Consider the following 20,829-nt stretch of genomic DNA (forward strand, 5'->3'; position numbering starts at 1 on the left):
GTGAAAAATGCTATCCGGCAGGTTTTCCGTAGTGAGCTTCAATTCAACACACAACACATACAATCTGCCAAGTAGATAAATATTCCTAAATCGTATCCTGTTTTCACAATAGTTTCTCTGATTTAACTATATTGGCAATTAACCCCTTTCCTCTACATAAACATTAACAAATAAATAAATCTAACAGCATATGGAATTTCTTCAACTTAAATTTTGAAATAAAGTCAGCCCCCCTCCCCCCCCCCTGATTAATGGTACAATACATGTAATCATCTTCACACAATACAATAGATTTAGTGAGCAGCATTTTATTTAAAAGTAGCATGGCAGCAGAAACTTTCAGAGAACAGAGAAAGGAACAACCACTGCAGTCTCAGTTATACAACGGTACTTAAAACTAGAGAGGGTAATATATCTCAACAATCCCAATTTGGTTACACTGCATATGGTGGATTGATCAGATTTGGTTTCCTCCTTCAAACCAAGAACAGACATTTCCTAAGATAATGGATTACATTCCAATTCTAATGATTATAAATAGTTAAGGAGACATACATCAATTTAACCCCCAAATTAAACTGTAAATTAGTTTAATGGCTTATCGTTGACTTAGACCCAATTAAAATGAAGATTAATTTAATGTGTTTCTGGTTCAGTGACGATACTGGACCCTAAGCCAGATGGCCAGTTTAAATTCACACACGGATAACCTAGAAATAAATGCTATAACAAATCACCTTGCATGATCTGTGAGGTGCTGTGCTATTTCAAACGAGAACCTGACATTGGTCAATTAAAATGGTTTTCCATGGTATGGAAACAGTTTATCTACAGACATGTTTAATAACTCTTAGTACTCCATCTATAGCAATTACAAAAAAAAGAAAAAGTATACATATATTTAAGAACTTGCTTATCAACCAGTCTCCGACAAAGCTGCATAAAGAATTTAGGCTACACAGAAGCTTTTTATGTTTAAAAATTAAGTAAAAGCACATGAGTCAGTGCTGGGAATCAATGTACTTCATATCTCAATCTCTCTGGTAAAAACCATTCCATACACAAATACAGCTGTAACCGATGACTTTTGCACCTTGGGACAGGAGTAGTTATCCCTCAAGGATAACACTACAATTCAGAAAAAAAGCTAAAAAGCAAGTGACTACTATTGCTATTACCTTACGAGATACACTATTCTGATCCTCTGGGGTACAACAGAGACATTTTCAGGAGCTCAAGTCTGCTAACACTGCTAAAGGAAAACTGCCAGGCACCACAAGGAGTGCCAGGTAAGCACTGCTAGCTGTTACCCTAGAGGACACAAGACAGGTACAAATTCAAAATCTTTTCAGATATGTGCAATTCCAAGACCATGCTTGAAAGAATGCTACAGAAAATCGCCAGTTAAGGTAGAAATGTCAGCTGCATGGTTTTGCCACAGAAAATCTATTAGAGGATGCATAGTTCAACTGAATATCAAATGCACTGCTATAATCTCAAAGTAAACATTGCAGCTGAGCCCCTTAACATTTTCATTAGTGTTGAGAGAAAATAATTAAAAAACACACCCACTTCTAGGTTTCTCATTCTCTCCTCATTAACATATTTTCTGCACAGTAACAAGGCAATACTCTGATCAGAGCAGGATTTCAAAAGGCATAGCAAGGCATCCAGGCAATGTCTCATTACTGAACTTGCAGGTTGAACTGAATTGATCCAAAGTGCGATGCATAAAATGTTTGGAGCCCATACAGTGCTGGTGAAACAAGGGAACACAAAACATAGGTTAACAGATTATTAAAATAGCAATGTCAGCTGACATTTATTCTGCAATACTACATTTTTGGTGCATCTTTTTTATTTATTTATTTTTTTTGTAACTATGTAAACAAAGTAAATCTTGGGTTATATAAGATATGTTATGTGGATAATTCTTAGTAACGGGGTGGACAACATGCATTAATACAGCTCTGTATGAATAGAACAGTGATCATGCAATTACAGAAATGCAATGATGTTGGAATCCGTTTTTGGAGAAGGGGATGTCACTCAAAACTCACTTAGGGATGTGCCAATTCACCGATTTCACACGGTGAACCGTGATTTTTCTTTACAATGTGATTATCAATAAATAGTGACCCCTGTATCGGTACACTTGAGCATGCACGATTTTGTGTCTACATTGATAATTAGAGAATAGTATTTATTACCATGTACTCTAGCAGCCTCAACTACCAATCACTGATGTTATGGGTGGATTTTTATGAACCAGAATATGTAGATCACTTAGTGTTCCTCAATAAAACTCAAAATATTAATTATGGTTTTAAAAATAATCTGCATTGAGAACATTTTCTTCTTTGTCAGATTCAGAACTTTTGTTTCCAAGAACTGTGCACATTTATTGTAGTTATCATCACCAACTTGCTCCTGAAGTGGCACCCACCCAGCAACTGGATTTGGCAACTTTTTTTGTCCTATAAGCCATTGGCTCCTAAGGCAAAAACTTTGTCTGGAGCCCCAATTTGTAATTTTGTTTTAAATAAATGTATTTTAAAAGAATACAAAAGTACTTTCTTTTAGTTTAAAAAAGAATATTCTTCATTTACTTTTACTGATATTTCTAGATTTCACACAACTGTAGAATAATAGTCAGGAGCAGAAGGGAACGTAACGGACCACGGCTGAAAGCGTTCAAGAGCTACGAGCATCAATATAACCCACACACACAGAAGTTCACCATCCTGTAAGTCTAATACAGTATACTGCTTTATTATTAAGTCAAGAGACTACTGTTAAGTGGCTGAAATATACACCCGATTGTGATGTCACTTTAACAGACTTTGCATTTGAATGGAATTCCTCAGGTATTTTTTTATTTTTTTTTTTAAGCAAGTGACATAAAGCACAGTGAAAACGGAAAGTGGCACAGCTGATGTTATGAATATGGTTTCTCTGTCGTAATATAGACATGCGCTCTGATTGGCTGAAAGAGCAGCCTTTAATATAAACTTATCTTGCATCTATAGTGTTTAGAAAAAGGTCAGAATCCTCTTACAGACTTGGGTCACCACAAAATTGGACAACACGGAACAAAAGGAAAGGCAAGAACTGTACGTCAAACCAGCAGCAACACATGGAATAAGACTGCAATCTGTAACAGTAAGAACTTATCTTTCACATAAACATAATGCAAACACCTTCCTTAATGATGAAGCAATTAGCATTCTACTGAAAAACTGTTCATGTAAAATCTTCACAGCTACAAAATGTGTTAGTGCTTGAGAACTAAAAATGTCACACCCACCAACCAAACAAAAACATTTCAACTAATTAATGTACTATTTGTTTTTATTTCTTTATTTCTTAAATAGACAGTGAAGAGATGGGTATACAAGACAATTTGTATCCTTAAACTAAGTATAATTATGGAACATTTGTGCTCAAACCACATCAATTACCAAATATTTAAGCAGGATGTGGGGGGGGAAAAAAAAAAAAAAAGTGGGCTAACAAAAAAAAAAGTACAGTTCAATTACAAGTCTCTTTAAATCAGGTCTATGCTTGAACTGTGGATGAGAGGTCTGTGAAATAATGTAGGAAAGTAACATTTTGGATTAAAAAAATAAATAAATAAATAAATAAATATATATATAAATATATATATATATATATATATATATTATATATATATATATATATATTATATTTTGAATTGACAAATAAACATCATTTTCCAATAATTAAGCCTCTTGAAGAAAACAGATGACCACCACTCCCTCTATTCCCCACCCATCCCCCTCCCAGAGCCAACAGGACATTCGCTCAACATCTGACCATCTGGATCACTTACACAACTGCTGCTCACAGCCTCAGCCCCACAGCCAGGGGAATCGACAACCTCCATAAAACAAATGCTAAACTATTGCCAGAAGCTGTCAAACTCAAACCCCAGTTTCAGAGAAATTGACTAGGAGAATTAAGTAAACTTCACTACTGTAGAGCAATTCCTTATTTGTTTTCACAATGTCAAACAATAAAAACATAAAAGAATAAAACTCATCCTGATGCCTAAAATTACCAAGTCAAATCATCAGGAGGAGTTAATGTCCTCATCTTCACTGCTTGATACTTAACATTGGGAACTGCTTTGCTTTACTTGGGTTTGTTTTAGTCATCAGGCTACTCAGTATAGTCAGTACTTGATTTGGTTTTCCACGTAATAACACATTGGCCCTGTATGATAACACACTTATTTTAGTACACAGACTATTAAACTATTAATTATAATTAGGCTTGCTACTATTCGATTTGTATTTTTTTGCCAAATTGACGATTAATAAAATCGATTTATTTTTGGAAGAATTTACCATGTTTTTTTTCAATCTGTTTTTCAATTGAAGCAGAGAATGCGTGACAACAACACACCAGACTATTGTGCGGAATACTCATTGTACTCAAGTGTTTTCTCTTGCGCCCCATTTTCAAATCAAACTTGTAACTCACCTTAACACGCCAATTTCAAAGTAGGCGTTTTGAATGACAGGCGCTGGCTGTAACTGGCAAATGAAAGTGCACAGTCGGTGCAGGTTTGATGACTGACAGTCATTTAAACCAATGAGAGCATTCTAGCGCTGCTTCAGTCAATGAGATCTGCCAGAACAGGATGATATGATCAATAGTGAAACCCCTAGCCATTCGGAGCGGAATGAAGATGGGACAGACAGCAAGTATTAAAACTACAAACTAGAGATGATTACTAAATTATAATTTTGGTAATAAAAATGTGAGTGGTTTTACCGACGTTTATAGTATATAAATTTATTTCCGTCTAACTCATATTTTTGGGGAATTTGACATTTGAGTTTTACCAATTAAAATTGAAAAATAGCACGCCTAATTATAATACAAGCAAACTGCTCTATGTTCGGATATCCATTCAAAATTGAGACAATTATTGGGAAATGAATTCATTTGCAAAACCTAAATCAATGCCATTACATGTAAAACTGTATTCAACATAAAATATCACAGAAGACTATAGATTGTGAAGGCCATACTTTACCCCACCAAATTAACAACAAAGCAAAGGATGTCACACAGTAGGTTAAGTTACGTGTGAATTTCAAGCCAAAACAGTACACGTTCTGGCAAGGTGGTGCAAAACCCGTTGTGATACGCATTTCAATTTTCTAACTAATCTCTGGTGGACACGGATATGGATTTTTGTTTTTGAATACATGTGGAGCAATGTTCATTTGAATATTCAGATATTTGTCCCAGCACTAATAATTTGGATTTTACATAGCCCATTTTGTCCACTTTTAGGTGATGTGCTCTAAATACTGTCAAAATATATAGATCATAGGACAAAAAAAAAGAAAAAAATCAAGCCAGCTGACCTGAAGATTAGAAAGCCAGTGGCATCATTATGTATTTCTCAGCAGACGCCCTTATCCAGGGCAACTTACAATTGTTACAAGATATCACATTATTTTTACATACAATTACAATATTTTTACATCATTATCCCATGGATCAAAGAAAAAAAGGAGGCAAATATGTTAGTGTTACTAATAAAACCACATACAGACGCACATTCTAATTCACACTGTGTTTGGTGTAGGGTGGGTTCTTGTAGCTGTAACATAAGATCTATAGTAAACCTGCCTACACCAGCTTTAACAGCAGTAATCCACTGTACCCAGCAACACGCTATTTGAACACAGCAGGGAGCAGAAACCTTCTGAAAGAACACCACAGCAAATCCATGGAATGAGAATTTTATTTTGTCATCTTATTAAAGATCAAATACAATCCAGTCACAGCTTGCGGCACTCGGGTAGGTCCTCATACAGTCCTCTGTTTCAAATTTTACTCCATCAAGGGCATATTTGTACCTCTTGTCTTCACTGAATCTGCATAAACTGGTTTTAAAAAACTAAAAAAAAGTAAGAAAAAAAAAAAAATCCATCCCTTGAACCCTTAACTTTGCTTGGTGCAAATCACTTCTAAACAAGGTTCTAGAATGTCAGTGAAGAGGTTTTCACTTACAAGGTGATTTTCTGTCTTCAGAAGACCACATAATCCCTACAGAAATCTATGGTTGCAGGAGGCATAGCACAAGAGAAAAATGGTTTAGCACAACAAATCTTTAAATGGACATTAGAGAACAGTAACTATGTATGGGCTGTGCAGGGCACCGGAAACACGTTCCTGTAGTTACTGATCATTTTGCAACTGTGGTAATTTATAAAAAAGGTGACTGCATCACTCCGAGAGTCATATCCTAAACCTGACATCCTAGACCTGAAGGGTTGAGAATGAGGGAGTACAGAAACAGCAACCAGCAGGAATAGGCTCTAGAATTGCAACAGATACTGTGTTTTATGATAAATGGCAATCCCCGGCTTATCATTTTTCTCCCAGTCACTTCAATCAATGTGGGAAAAGGGCAAACACCTCACTCTACAACACTACACAAATTACACAGCTCAGAACAATCAGAGTGCCTGAAGAGGGAAAACAGGTTAGCAAGAAGCAAAACTTGTACCTTGAAGAAAATGCGTGCTCTTAATTTGGCTGCTTAATTCAGAGACAGTAATACTGTTTTCCTCAGCTTTTCCCCTTGTAAATTCCAGATAACATTAAATTACTTGAGAAATGTAAGAAGTTGCTGACCTTGCAAGAGCTTTAACACTTACATTACAAAACGTTCAACATATTTTAAAGGCAGCTCACTTTGCAGGCATTCTGTTGTAAGACCAAAAGGATTATGAACAACATGCTCAAGTTGAGCTAACCTAAAACTGCCTGAACTAATACAAACAGGGTGGGGACTTTTGTATTTTAGTCCAAAGTATACACCTCAAATAAGAGTGGGTTTTTAATCATTTATCCATCTCAACCTTACCCCAGTCTAGAACATCTACACAATCTACAACATCTAAAAAAATCCACATTCTTGGAATTGTTTTAAATTAAACAAATTTAAATATATAAATACAAATCTGACATTCCAAGTAAATTCTAATGCAGCAATTCACAATTTTTATTTTGGAACTTTAGAAAACTAAAACTAAAAATCTATACTGTATTTAAATTTCAATTAACTTACACAAATACAGCTTTGGCTACTGGGAATGCATTTATTGTGTAATCTTATTTAATAGGCTATAAAGAACGCATCAACATGAAGAGGCTTGCAGATGCCTATTTGGCAAGAAAGTGCCTTCCTTCCAGACCAAACCTCCTCTGCACTATTGGGTGGTCTAACATTCACAAAGCAGTGCATTGGAATGCCTGCAATAATCCTCACACAAAGACAGTTTTCAAATCAGACTGTTATAGGGAATAGGGTGTATGTTTCTGTAGAAAGCAGATGTCGGGTGACAGACATCCAGTGCTGGGGCAACCATAAACATATCTTTCCGGAGGACAGGAGAGAAAACCAAAAGGGAAACAGTGCTTTGAAAAAGCTGTTAACGAAGCAGGAGCATCTGGAGACAAGCAACACCAGGCGCAATCGCACGACAGCAACGAATATCCATCATCCTTGTGCACAGGGAGTATCTATTGATTGCCTAAATGTACAGCTGGTTAAGGAGTTTCAAATAACAAAACAATGCAGTGCATTTACAGCTTTCTGTTCGAGTCCCAGTTTACAGCATGTGTGTACAAACATCATCCAACTTCAACACTGTACCCATACAGTGCTATTACTTTGATGAATCACAAGTTTAAGATTACATGTGTATGGATTTAAAATGGAACACTACTGTAAATCAAACACGGAGGCCATCATTTATATAATCTGTTAATGTTTTAATACTTGCTTAAAGTTTAACTCCCATCTATAAAGAATTGGCTGAAAAATCCAATGTATAGACAAAAAGGCCAGCATTTAAAATTATCAAAATAATAAATAAAATATCATAAACAGTTTGGTTAACTCAATTCAGTCATGCCGACAGTAAATTGTACACGAGAAGCCACCACCCCACACCACCCCCTTGTCGGTCCCTTGAACAAAACCACATCTGAATGAACCATGTTGTCCAGCAGGCTAGGAAAAGAATGTACGCCTCAGGAGAATTAGCACCACGTTTTATCACCACTGAAGCAACCCCCCAAACAACCTTTCAATGTCACATGCCTACCAGTGACATGCCCTTTCACATACTTGTGTTTAACAATAAGAACATGTGAAAACAGCAGTGTATGATTTGGTTGTGCACTGTACAAATGCAACATTAAAATGCTGATTCACCAGTGAAGATGTTAAATACAGCAGGCATTATGTAGCCTATGTGCATTGACCTTCCAGCAATACCAGTGAATGATCTCCAGGCAGGAAGAGATACAGATTAGTTACAGTTGCCTTAATTAAGTTGAGATTCCTTCAATATTGTGGTCTCCTTCACCGCGTGGGAACTCGTTCAGGAGACTAATGTGGCTGATACAGTAGACCCGAAGTTAAATGCAATTATTGAATAAAATAATTCCCACAGGTTATCTCCAGTAAATTACTACATGACCCACATAACATACACCCTGGAACTAAATGTTTGCTCATTTTGAGACCTCATTACAAAGTCTTAAGTCATTAACAGGTGTTGGTCCAGAAGCCCGGAGTGAACAACTACACCTTGGAAGGGATGCCTCTAAGCAACTTTCCTGAGACAATAGGAACAATTGAATAGAAAACAGAAAAGGACTTGGAAGCTATAGTACATGGCCTGACAAAGTACTACTGTACATCTTAAGAGGATAATTACACAAGGTATGTCTGTTCACATACATAGAAGCACATGCAAAGTTAATCAGAAACCAGAATCATTCCACCTTGTGTGTTTTCACTGTAAACCACTTGATGTACTTGTTGAGAGGGGTGATTCAATAGGATATTGTCTTAAGGCCCTAAACCTTATTTACACACATTCATTCTACCAGTTCTGAAGCGCGGGTGGCTCACGTCAGTTTAAACAGCAGAGGCTCAAGAAGTTGCACCTGTGCTTCAGTGTTTCCTTCACCTCACCCAGTTACTGAATTACCCAAAACTGTAGCCAATTCATATTTCTATACAAGTATTTTGGTGAATGACAGAAATTCAGTATAAAAACAGAAGACTTTTAGTCTTCAAAAAAAAAAAAAATTATAATAATTCATACCTCCCAGACAGACTTGATTACTGTAATTCTAGTCACTAAATACAGTTCATAGTTTAGAGTCTAAGTCTAAAGCTGAGGGCTACTAAAAGCAAAACCTAATAAAATTAATCCACAGCAACCCTCCTCACTTTTCCAAAAAGTTAAACATGGACAGTATGAAAATGAAGGAAGGTAGTTTGGCTTCTAGTATCAAGAAAGGCATTCATCCATGTTTTTTTTTTTTTTTTTTTACAACTTATTTGATGCAGGGAAGTCTCAGTGGATCATAATTTACTATAGTTCATTGGAAAATCAAAGGCCTTAATTTGCAAACATTTACATTTAAAATTCATGATGCAAGCATATGGCCTTAACTAGAGCAAAATAATTACTCCTAAAGTCGCTATCTACAATTATTGTTTTTGATGACAGAAGATACAATTCTGTAAGTCACTTTGCTACAGAAACTCGGCTGAGTTTTGATCTCACTTGCAACTGCCGAGTAAATAAAGACACACAAGGTGCTATTGTTCAGTTATAAGCGTTATTTATGTTGAGTGAAAAAAAAATTCTAGAAGTTTGTGAGGTAATTCAGCCTGTCCAGAAAAGCAGTTTAGTGTAGATCACTATCCAAAAATGATTGTGACTTTGGAAAGACTACAGAATACAAGCTACTGTCACCTGCTCTCACCAGTTAGGAAACCATATGAAGTTCGATGTTACTGTATTAATGGAGTTCAATAACAAAATGGTGGCACACCAAGAAAATCTTTTCATGGTTTATAGCATTTCCTTATCACTGTTATAGAGATTGAGCTGCATCAAATTATATAGGGCATACAAACCACCCAGCAGCATTGTGCCTGTAGCAAACCGGATATTTTTCAATATGGAGGTGTGATAGAGAGAGAAAAAGTCAATGTTGTAAATCTCCCTCCCGATCGGAAAGGACGCTGTGTAAGGACGGTGGGACGCTGCCTCCTAGATGGACCGCCTTGATGGTAGGTGGAAACCGGAAGGTGTTCCCCCCCGATACCATAGTTGGTAGAGGGGTGGTTTCTGTTGCTTTTAAATAAATAAAACACGGACATTATTGGGAAGCATTGGTTCGGGACTGTTTATTTATCCATTACACCACTCGCACTTACCACAGGAGGTCAATTACTCAGTCATGTGGAGAGATGTCACAATTTTCTACCTATGCTTACTGTTGTTAACATATGTGACAGCACCACTGATAAATGTTGGCCAAGAAAAGAAAGGCATCACTGGGAGTTGTAGTCTGGCCTTTTTCAACATCAAATTCCCAGCTTCTTATTTCAAATTAAGTATTTTTATACTATTCAAGCACAGAGATCAATTAGTTTAAAATATTGCATTCTAGCACTGGGATGTCACAAGCAAAATGATAGCGGGGCAAAACACATTGCATGATTTTTAAATTAGGATGCTTCAGGCAAAAACCGATTATATACGGGAGCTCAACTCTGCAGCAGACTGCAGTTCTATGTGGCTTTTCATCTTATCTTTCAGCAATGCAACATACAAGAAACATACTTTACAGTATATTGCTGCTCGCATAACCTTCATTAAATTTTAAAACATAATAGAAACTAAATAAAAAAAGAAAGAAAACTGACCCGGAGATGCAGGAGAATCCAATTTCCTATCTGTGAATATCTTGAGATGCTTTGTTACAAGCAATTCATCACCACAGAGAATCAGGATGGATTCTCCTAGGGGACAGTTAGAGAATTAACTTGTAGATGCAAGTTCAAACTATGCAAGTAGGTGTTATACATAGTAATGTATTTCTAAGCAGACGCCCTTATCCAGGGCAACTTACAATTGTTACAAGATATCACATTATTTTTACATACAATTACCCATTTATACAGTTGGGTTTTTACTGGAGCAATCTAGGTAAAGTACCTTGCTCAAGGGTACAGCAGCAGTGTCCTCCACCTGGGACTGAACCCACAACCCTCCGGTCAAGAGTCCAAAGCCCTAACCACTACTCCACACTGCTGCCCAGTGCTACTACTTGTACAAATTGGTTTTGTCATTAACATTGTAACACAATGTATACTTCGGACAGCCTCGATTGTCGTCACTTACCATTAGATTATTTTTTTTTTAAACCCATAGAATTAGGTTTCAACACTTAATGTTTTCAGTTAAAACTGATTATATACAGTTTTTGCTCAAAACAGCAAGTAATAATAATATAAATATAGAACAGCATGACAGCAAGTGTAAGAGAATAGCAATGTAAGCAACAGCAATGGAGATGCACTCATGAAAGTGATGACTGCTGATCAGCAGAGTTTAAAAGGTAAAGTTAAATCACACTGCCTGGAAGTTCTGCTTGTCTTGCAAATTATACAGGAAGACTAGTCCAATGCAAGAGTCTTGCAAGTCAGTACATGCAATGTTCTTGCCATGAGGAAAGACAAAAGGGGATTTTTAATTCTAAAAAAAAAAAAGGTCCCCTGGTGACTGAAAAAAAGAATGCATCAATTCAGGGGTTGACGCAACTCATTTTATATAATTAATATTATATATATATATATATATATATATATATATATATATATATATATATATATATATATATTATAACATTTGCTGCACCGAAAGGTCTCCTGCTGGAAGACATATCTTTAAAATTACAGCAAATCGTTTCAACATAAAGGTCATTTGTAGTCTATAATCTATCAGAAGTGCAGCATCTGTAATCGGGAAGGTGTGTGATTCATGGCTCAGCTGATTATACTGAGCAACACAGCACAAAGGATGTGACAGAGAGCTGGCACAATACAATTGCCCCACAAACATTTTATAGCATGGCTTGCGTGTTTCAGGTTTTAAGATTCACCATTACTGGTACTCCAGAGAACACAGACAGATTTCTAAAAATGACATTACCAAAGACATCTCCCTCAACAGAATAAAGCTTGTGGTTGCATACACGTATTATATAATGCAGCACAGTAGATTAAGGCTTTGTAGTTACTTTATTAGTGATACACAAAAACTGCATACACCTCACTAAACTCAACCACACATATGCCTTTAACCCTGCTTTAACAAAAGACTTAACATTAGACAACAAACCAAACTGTTTTTAGTAGCTTATCCATCAGTTCTGCTGCCTCATATATTTTTATACAACTAGCTGCAAGAGGTCTACGGTTGATTGAAGGAGACCTCTGGCCCTCTTCTGTTATTGCAATTCATAGCACCACTCCTGCAGTCATCACACGCTCCCTCAGTAGACTGCTCTCCCTCCTACAGCGCTGGGAAACCCTACATCTTACACAATAATTACACAAGGTGCAGTGCTGGAATTCTGCATGCATACAAGTTACTTATGCCATTAAAATTCTGAGGCAGTAGCTTTAGTAACCAAAAACTGCATTGACACAATCCAATATTATTAGATTTTTTTTTAATTATTATTATTATTATTATTATTATTATTATTATTATTATTATTATTATTATTTTGTTTTCATTTATTTTGAAATGGATGGTTAGGTATTTCAATTCATAAATAATAAAAATCTACTTTGTTTTACTGGGAGAATAAATGTGATTCATCTGACCAAACTATTGTCCCAAACTGCTTTAATCATTCTTCATAGTAACAGTATTTTATTATTATTTGTATTTACCTAGTGTAAAGTGATCTGCAATATTATGTACTGGAGTTGAAAGGAACATGGACCGTTTCCATGGCATCACACATTCAGGCAGGCTCTCTCTAGTACTCTCCAGCTAGCTTTTCATTTAAATTCTACTGCAGAGCTACATGGTACATTTAAATCTATATTTCAATTCGTAAAACACACACACACACACACACACACACACACCTCAATTGTTCATTCTTCTACAGCAGCAGAGCACCCTTGGGCTACTGTAAAAGTATTATGAACCAGTGTCTGCATTGCACATGCTTGTTCTTTACTGCTGACAAACACCCACTCCAGTCTAATTGGGATTCTTTCATAGTGTACTGAATGATGACTGCAAGTTGTGACAAGATCTCAAGTATGAAGTGTGTACTGAAAACTGCACAGGACTTTAGCATTTAACATGTTTTACTTCTTCCCCGTATAAACATCCTGTCCATGCTTTTGGTTCTTGGCATTTGTACTCACTGATCACATAAAAGGTGCTGTTAAATAGAATAGTCGGTTTGGTAGGACATTTTTGGACTAGTTTCTTAAGAGGCATAAAAGAGCAATTGCACATTACAAAATTCAGTATCAGGAGTGTAAATGTACTGTGCATGAACACTGTACGAGGGATTAACCCAGAGACCAGACTGAACACCAAAAAATGCTCATTGAAGCTTCTATATTTGTCCCGTGTATTTTAGTGACACGATCACTAAAAGTGGAAACGTTCATTGCATTACTTCTTTTCTTCTGGGGATTACACTGCCAACTACTTTCATTTTCCTGATGTATCGCTCAATAAATTAAGATTACATCTAGCAGTTGGCAAAAGACACTAATTTGACCTTTACATTTATTATGTTATCTTATAGTAAATGTGCTCTGTGACATTTGACCAGGGTCATTCATTCTGTGCAGGCACTTAGAGCTTAGGCACTCAACTACATACTGAGTTCTATATTCAATTCAAGTATAACATTTTTGTATATCATTTTCAAAATGAAGGGCCATTATAAGCAGTGTGGAGTAGTGGTTAAGGCTCTGGACTCTTGACCGGAGGGTCGTGGGTTCAATCCCAGGTGGTGGACACTGCTGCTGTACCCTTGAGCAAGGTACTTTACCTAGATTGCTCTAGTAAAAACCCAACTGTATAAATGGGTAATTGTATGTGAAAATAATGTGTAAAAAATAATGTAATTGTATGTGATATCTTGTAACAATTGTAAGTCACCCTGGATAAAGGCGTCTGCTAATAAATAAATAAATAAATAAATAAATAAATAAATAAATAAATAATAATAATAAATACCCGATTAAAAAATAAATTAATTAATAAAATTGCTATGCATCGTAAATTGGTTTCTTGGGATTATAGATAAATAAAAGAAAACTGAAACTTAAGCAGCATTTCCTAAAGCCAACCCTGCAAACACCTGCTGTGATTCTCAAAACTGTTCATCAATATTGATGCCAGCTATATTCTAAAGGGCAGCTAAATGGAGAAAAGAAAAAGCAGGAGGGCCGTCATTCATTGCAGATAATGTTAGTGCCTGCCTCTCCGGAGGGGGAATAGCTGGAATTAGCTGCATTTGAAGGATGGAATTGCACTGACCCAGGACAACTCAATGACAGGCAATGCCCTTGGGAAACAAGTACAGGCAGGGGTATGCAATTCCTACCGCCCGATGTCCCGAACAAGATTTGTGTGAGCCAACAAGTTTTGCTGTTATACTTTGCCCATCAGACAAGTAGTTTTTATTTTTCCAATATTAGTTTTTTTGCTAGAAAACTAGCACCAACAAACAAATATAAAAGGTGTTTATGTCCCTCCCCTATCACTTCTGAATGGCTAGCTGTGGGGAAAAGTTGATCTTCTATTGGTTGCAATGAAACCCAGAAACAGCTGCCAAGAGAGCCTCTGGCAATGTAGACTAATCTTTTAATTTAAGGTATTATTTGATGCTGCGTTCTTAATGCATGAACCTGACATTTAAATGCAGCAATCTAGTAAAAAACACACACATATTTTTATATTTGAACTCCCAAATATTGCTTATTATAGGTTGTACTCTTCGTGTGTTACTTTAAATTTACTAGCAAATGTGTTCCAAATTGCACTGAAAGGAACACTTCCTTAAAGTATGTTATACATTTGTTGAGGTGAGGTAGGGTCACAGAGAACGTTTTGTGTATCTTGAGTGTAGCGAACCAGTCAGGCTAGATCCGCCCCTGTTAACCACTAATTGATTGATTGTGTTCACTGTTAAATAAAACCAAAATCCTACAAGTTACATTCTACTTTTTTGTGTGTGTTTTGTGCAACGGGAAGGGGGCAAGTAGATTTTTAAGAAGGACAAGTACATTTTTCTAGCATGTTGTCCCTTGGACAACAAGATTTGGCTCAAAAATTGCACACCCCTGTATAAGTATTCTAAAACTAAATCACTCCCAGCAGGGATCCCTCCAGATAAGCAGGCTAAACGGTTATAAAATATTGAACAGAAACATAAATTCTAGTCTACTGCAAAATTACAACAAAATACATCAAATAAGGGAGCTTGTGTGACTTAACCATGTGCCTAAGAACATCTCTTTTCAAACCTAACTACTGTAGCAGTAATGACCGCTGTAGCTCAACACACTGTAAAAACCAAACTACAGAAAAGAAATAACTGATTTAATAATCATCCATCTATTCATTCACTGCAGCCTTTACACATGCATTCTAATTCCTCAAAAGCCATTCTAAATGTATTTGTGTTGTATTACTGTGCTTGCCACCAACCTCCCTCCCTGAGCCTGTCTGAGAGGAGGTCTGACAGTATGCAGGGACAGCAGGGGCTCTGGTTTTCACTTCCAATGTGTAACTCTGTGTGCAAGAATGGCAGTGGAATAATTCTTCCATTTTTCTGCACAACTCAAAATCACAATTTTGCCTTGTAGAACTTTAGGCCATTGCATTGGACTTGACACTTCATGCATTCATACATCACTGCCAAGCTGCTGTACACACCTCCAGTCGTTTGTACCATTTGCAAAAACAGCATATTCATTATATAGATTACAGCAGTTCTAAATGCAAGTTATTACAAAAAAGGTCTAACGGGAGGAAATGAATAGCACCGTTCATAAAAAAGAAAAACATTAAAAGGTTCATAGAGCAATCAGCCCCATGAAAGGTTAAAGTGTGGTTGATAACATTGCTCTCACTGTGTGGCTAAACAGCTCATTAGGCAGACAGAGGCATCCGTACCGTACCCCCCCCCCCCACCCCTTCCTTACAAAGCAATCAAGTAGTTGAAGCCAATTTTCATCTTCCAAAGAACACTGTAGCACTGCAGCGCTGCCTAAGGGGCTTTATTTTCTCTAATTGAATGATACTAAACCCCATCTCGTGAGTTTTAGTACATGCTTTTTCAGAACAGCACCCGTCTTGACTGTTACATTGCAGCATCTGTCGTGCTCAAATACGAGTCCAGATCATGTTAAATTAATGCAAAAAAGTTTATTAAAAATGGTAGTACACAGGATTAAAATGTACAGTACTGTAGGCACAATTAATCCCTTACCCTCCTCCCCTTTCACAAATTCATGCTGTATATTAAAGCAGCAGTGGTTACTGCTAGGGTCTATAGAATATTGTGGAGCTAGCTAGCACAGATATGCCAAGAGCTGTAATGTATGTCCTGTAGTTAAGTCCCGTTAGTCCAAGACTGGAGCATGTTCTAATCTTTCAATGCAAAGTGAAGCAGTAAACGTCTGCACAATATCAGCAAGTTAAGGGATTAGGGAGGCAGTCTGATATTCCAAAGCAAAGATTTGATGCTTTAATAACTTGCCAATAAAATAGACACTGTTAAAGTTATATTGGACAGGATGTTTTTCCACATAATCCAGAACTAGGCCTACCTAGAAGTCTTTTTTTTTTTAAATGCCTCCTCACTATTATGAGGCTCTTCAAAATACTTATTACCCTGTACCTCTACTTTACCATAAATGTCTGGACAAATAAGACCTATACATTTTAAACCCCCTAAAATCGGTATGTACAGTGCATTAAAAACTGGACGATGTGAAGCATTAAAGTTCACTGTCCACGTAAATGGAAAATTCACACAATAAAATATGTTTGAAGCAGCAATATGCATATATTCAATAATTTTCAATAGAGGAGATTCAGTTGTTTAAAAACCAACACTGTCAAGGTCAGTTCAAGTTGAAAAAGTTCTGCTTTAAAAGCAATTATATTTTATTAAATCTATATTAAGTGCTAATAACTCAGGAAGGCAAATACAGAATTGCTGACATTGACTTTGTATAAGAGCAAATGCATAGATAGGTCTTACAACATCCTAATGCAATGGACTGGCAGCTGCTAATGCTTTTCACTACTGCAATATCATTTCAAGTGCTTTTCAGACAACCTGCCACAAGCTTCCCCTATAGTTAGCTTTCAGCTCATGTTCACCAGAACCCCTGACTGAACCTATCATTGAAATGAATATTAGGTCAAAGAGGACAAAGGAGTAGCACAAATATTCTGCAAGACTGCCCTTGAATCCAAAGGTTCAATGCATTCAACTGTTTAATTCTTCTGTATGTCATATGCATGTGTGGAAAAGCATCTTACTCTGAACACAACATGGGCCTAAAAAAAAAAAAAAAACACAACACCTCCCACCACAGCCTTCGTCTGTAAAAGCATGCAAATAACTTAGAAATCCATTCATTTGTTATGCTTTTCCATGAGGGAATTGTGAAAACTACTCCAAATTTCCCAACTTAGACAAATGGCTAGAAATCTGTCCTACCTCACGTTGAAGCACCAGTTCCTTGGTAAAAAGACAAGCCTCATCACTGAATGGCTCGGCATCCTGAATTCCACCTGCAGTATTCCTAGACCCACGAGGACAGTCAATACCTAAAAACAAAAAACAGAAAAAACGACAGTGGTTTATTTTAGGATCTGGGGGAGAGGATAGGGTGTCCTTACACCTACACCATATTAACCCTTTGCGGTCCATTGTCGGACCTGGTCCGACATTGCAAATATTCCTATCAGGTCCATTGTCGGACCCTGTCCGACATCATTATAGAAACGCAAAAAACGGGTTTTAGTCGTTTTTTCTCCGGAAAAAGTCAAGGAAACCATTCAATGGCCGAGTGGGAACGACAGGAGCCGAGACAAGTCGAAAAAAAAAAAAAAAAAGGCGTATCTCATGAATAGTCATACATGGCCCTGGTATCAGATAACGGGGCGGTCATAAGTAAACAAGCTGGCTGATAGCGAGTCCCCACACAGAGAACACGGACATTTGCAGAGCTTTTTTGAGATGTTATAGTAATAAAATAATGACTTGGATCGCATTATTGAGGAGTTTGGTGATAAAACGAGTGATCAGGAGATGATTGATCGGTATGTACGACTATTTTATTATTATTATTTATTTCTTACATAGGTGAAAGCTATAGCGAACGAAAGGGTGGGGCGGGGCTGGAGATGCCTAGTGAGTGCTTTGTTGATATGCACGGCCATTTAAACCAGTTTATTTTTTTATGAAAATAAATTAGACCTGGCGTGCCTGACGCTCATTTAATAAATGGACCGCAAAGGGTTAAAATGTGCATACTTGTTCATTATTATTGAATATTTTTTTTTAACATTATTTCAGGAGAAGCGGAAACTTTCTACATTCCAATTTCAAATCCTGTAGTTAAATAATTAACAGATTTAAAAAGATGACAGCAGTTTTATAAATCAGTCTACTTTAAACATTTATTAATTCAATTTTAATAATGCAAAGGCAGTATACTTGGCTTACCTGGTTACAATAATTCAATATGATATCTACCAAGAAAAGGCATGACACTTAAACTACAGTATTTGGATGCCACCACTGTGTCAACACATTAACTGTAAAAGCTTAAATTTTGTTTGTCTTGATCTAAAAAAAAAATGAATTATTTATATTTTTTTAAAAGTGTATAATGTTGAATGAGCAAAGATCATGTTGTAAACAGCTTAAAAGAAGCATTAAGTGCAGTACTTTGCTTTACCTTTAGGTTTTCATCTATCACTAATGCTTTAACTGATGCTAATATTTTAGCCCTCTGGTCAAAGAGAGACCCAATAAAAAGGTTGATTGTAGGGTTCTGGTTTCAATGGTGGCGACACTTGCCATTCGTATGTTTAAACTAGCAGATCTCAGACCAAGGTGGTCAACTTGCATGCCGTACACCACTAGTCTACATTTTGGCCGAACATGTAGAATTAAACCTGTTGCTTCTACAATGTTTGCCAGTATCATTATTCTGGCAGACATGTTTTACTCAGTAAGGTACCAGAAATGAGTATAGTGCACTACAGGTACAGTATATGTAACAAAAGGGAGCCAACATACCAAATGTTTCTGTTGACACTTGTTATTGTGCACCTTTAACCCCTGACCATGCAATAATAAAGTCAAAATAGCACTACTGCCCAACTACACTTTTTGTAAAATTGCTGATTTGTCTCAGAAATCCTTAATCCATTTATCAAAACACACATCCCTATTAATTCTAGCTGTTTGTTGGTCTCTCTCTCTCTCTACTACAGTCCCATAAGCCTTCTTGGAAATAATGTTGACAGGTACAGATGTATGTATGCAGTTATTGATTTATTTATGTATTTCCCTAATGCTACATTTTGTAGGGAAGACGCTTTGTAAACAATGTTTATGAATATACAGAAGGTAAAGCAGAGTTCTTTTTTCAGCAGGACTGCAACAAGGAAGGGAAAAGCAATTAGTGTAGGGTAAAAGCGAGTTAAATAATGTACTACATCATTGTCGTGTCATTATTCATATTTATAACCAGTTGTATCTTTTGCAGCATCCGTGTTCTGAATCGAGTTCACCAATGTTGATTAAAATCTGGTTTTCAGTGGCCCAAAAAAAAAAGTTATATGAAATAAAATGATGCATGTTATATATTAAAAGATTTAGATGCCTTGGAGCATTCTTCATAATTCTGTTATCTGGGTTAGTAAGCTGCATGGCTGAGACAATCAATATATTATTCACTCCATTGCTTGCACAGTTTGCAAATTTATTTTTTTATTCTTTAAAACAAGATCGACAAGCATGTTTTGGTATGGAACCTGGTCCTTTATCAAAGCTTATGTGCAGAAATTCATCAAAACAATTGGGTATTATCAAAAAGTTTCAAGTACTGTATAGCAGAAACAAACAAATAAATCTAAACAACAATAATAATGAATACACCTACATAAATATATCTTCTGATGCACTCGAATTTAAAATTAGTCTGGCTCCACACTGTGCTTTAAAAAGTATAACAAATAACTGCAGGGCAAAGCACAGTATTCAACGAACCATAACAAAAAATAGTTTTTTAGCCAATAGATTCATGTTTAACAATACACCTTTCTCCAATACCAATTCTCCTGTAGAAAGTCCCCAGGGTAAAAACCAAGGACAAAAGCCTGGGACTGAAGTCCTATGCCACACTGCACACTAATATACTCTCTATCAAACTTGGAGCGTGCACCATTAAAACAGACCTCCAGCATGCCTGTGCAACTTAAATTCACAGCACCTGTCACTGTGCTGGACAAATGGACAGCAGACCTAGGAGATAAAAACCCAAAAGCCCTGGATCATACATTATAAATTATACTTTAAAAACACACATTTTGAAAAGGGTCAATGCATTTTATAAACACTATCTGCAAGTTATTGAGCTCCTTTAAAAAGCTGCACACTGTAATAGAACAGTACTAGAACAGGAGGTAGTAGATATTGTCTGTAAAGGATTGTTGGTTGTATTTTTCATTTGATAACAGCAGTTTTAGAGACATGAAAATTGATTAACACATTGAAGATTCACAGACAGTGGATGTATTAATCCATGCTACACTGTTTATTTATCCCCTCTTCCTTTTTACAAAAATAACAGATATCATTAAACTATTACAGTACAAGATTAAACTA

General features: G+C 36.4%; 1 protein-coding gene across 2 annotated transcripts in view; it reads right to left on the minus strand.

Annotated features, from left to right (window-relative positions):
* Positions 1-20,829, minus strand: part of LOC117419768 (staphylococcal nuclease domain-containing protein 1-like) — a 188,973-nt gene that overhangs the window by 104,306 nt on the left and 63,838 nt on the right. The window contains exons 16-17 of one of the 2 annotated variants that reach the window (XM_034032848.3): positions 17,647-17,756; positions 1,460-1,756 (exon numbers count right to left, since the gene is read on the minus strand). In XM_034032848.3, the coding sequence (XP_033888739.2) occupies positions 1,637-1,756; positions 17,647-17,756 (230 nt within the window). In that variant the 3' untranslated portion in view covers positions 1,460-1,636. Of the gene's footprint in view, positions 1-1,459; positions 1,757-17,646; positions 17,757-20,829 lie in introns of those variants that run through there. The other variant, XM_034032847.3, reaches the window with a different exon arrangement.

The sequence above is a fragment of the Acipenser ruthenus genome, chromosome 14 (genome assembly GCF_902713425.1).
Source record: "Acipenser ruthenus chromosome 14, fAciRut3.2 maternal haplotype, whole genome shotgun sequence".
Taxonomy (NCBI): Eukaryota; Metazoa; Chordata; class Actinopteri; order Acipenseriformes; family Acipenseridae; genus Acipenser; species Acipenser ruthenus.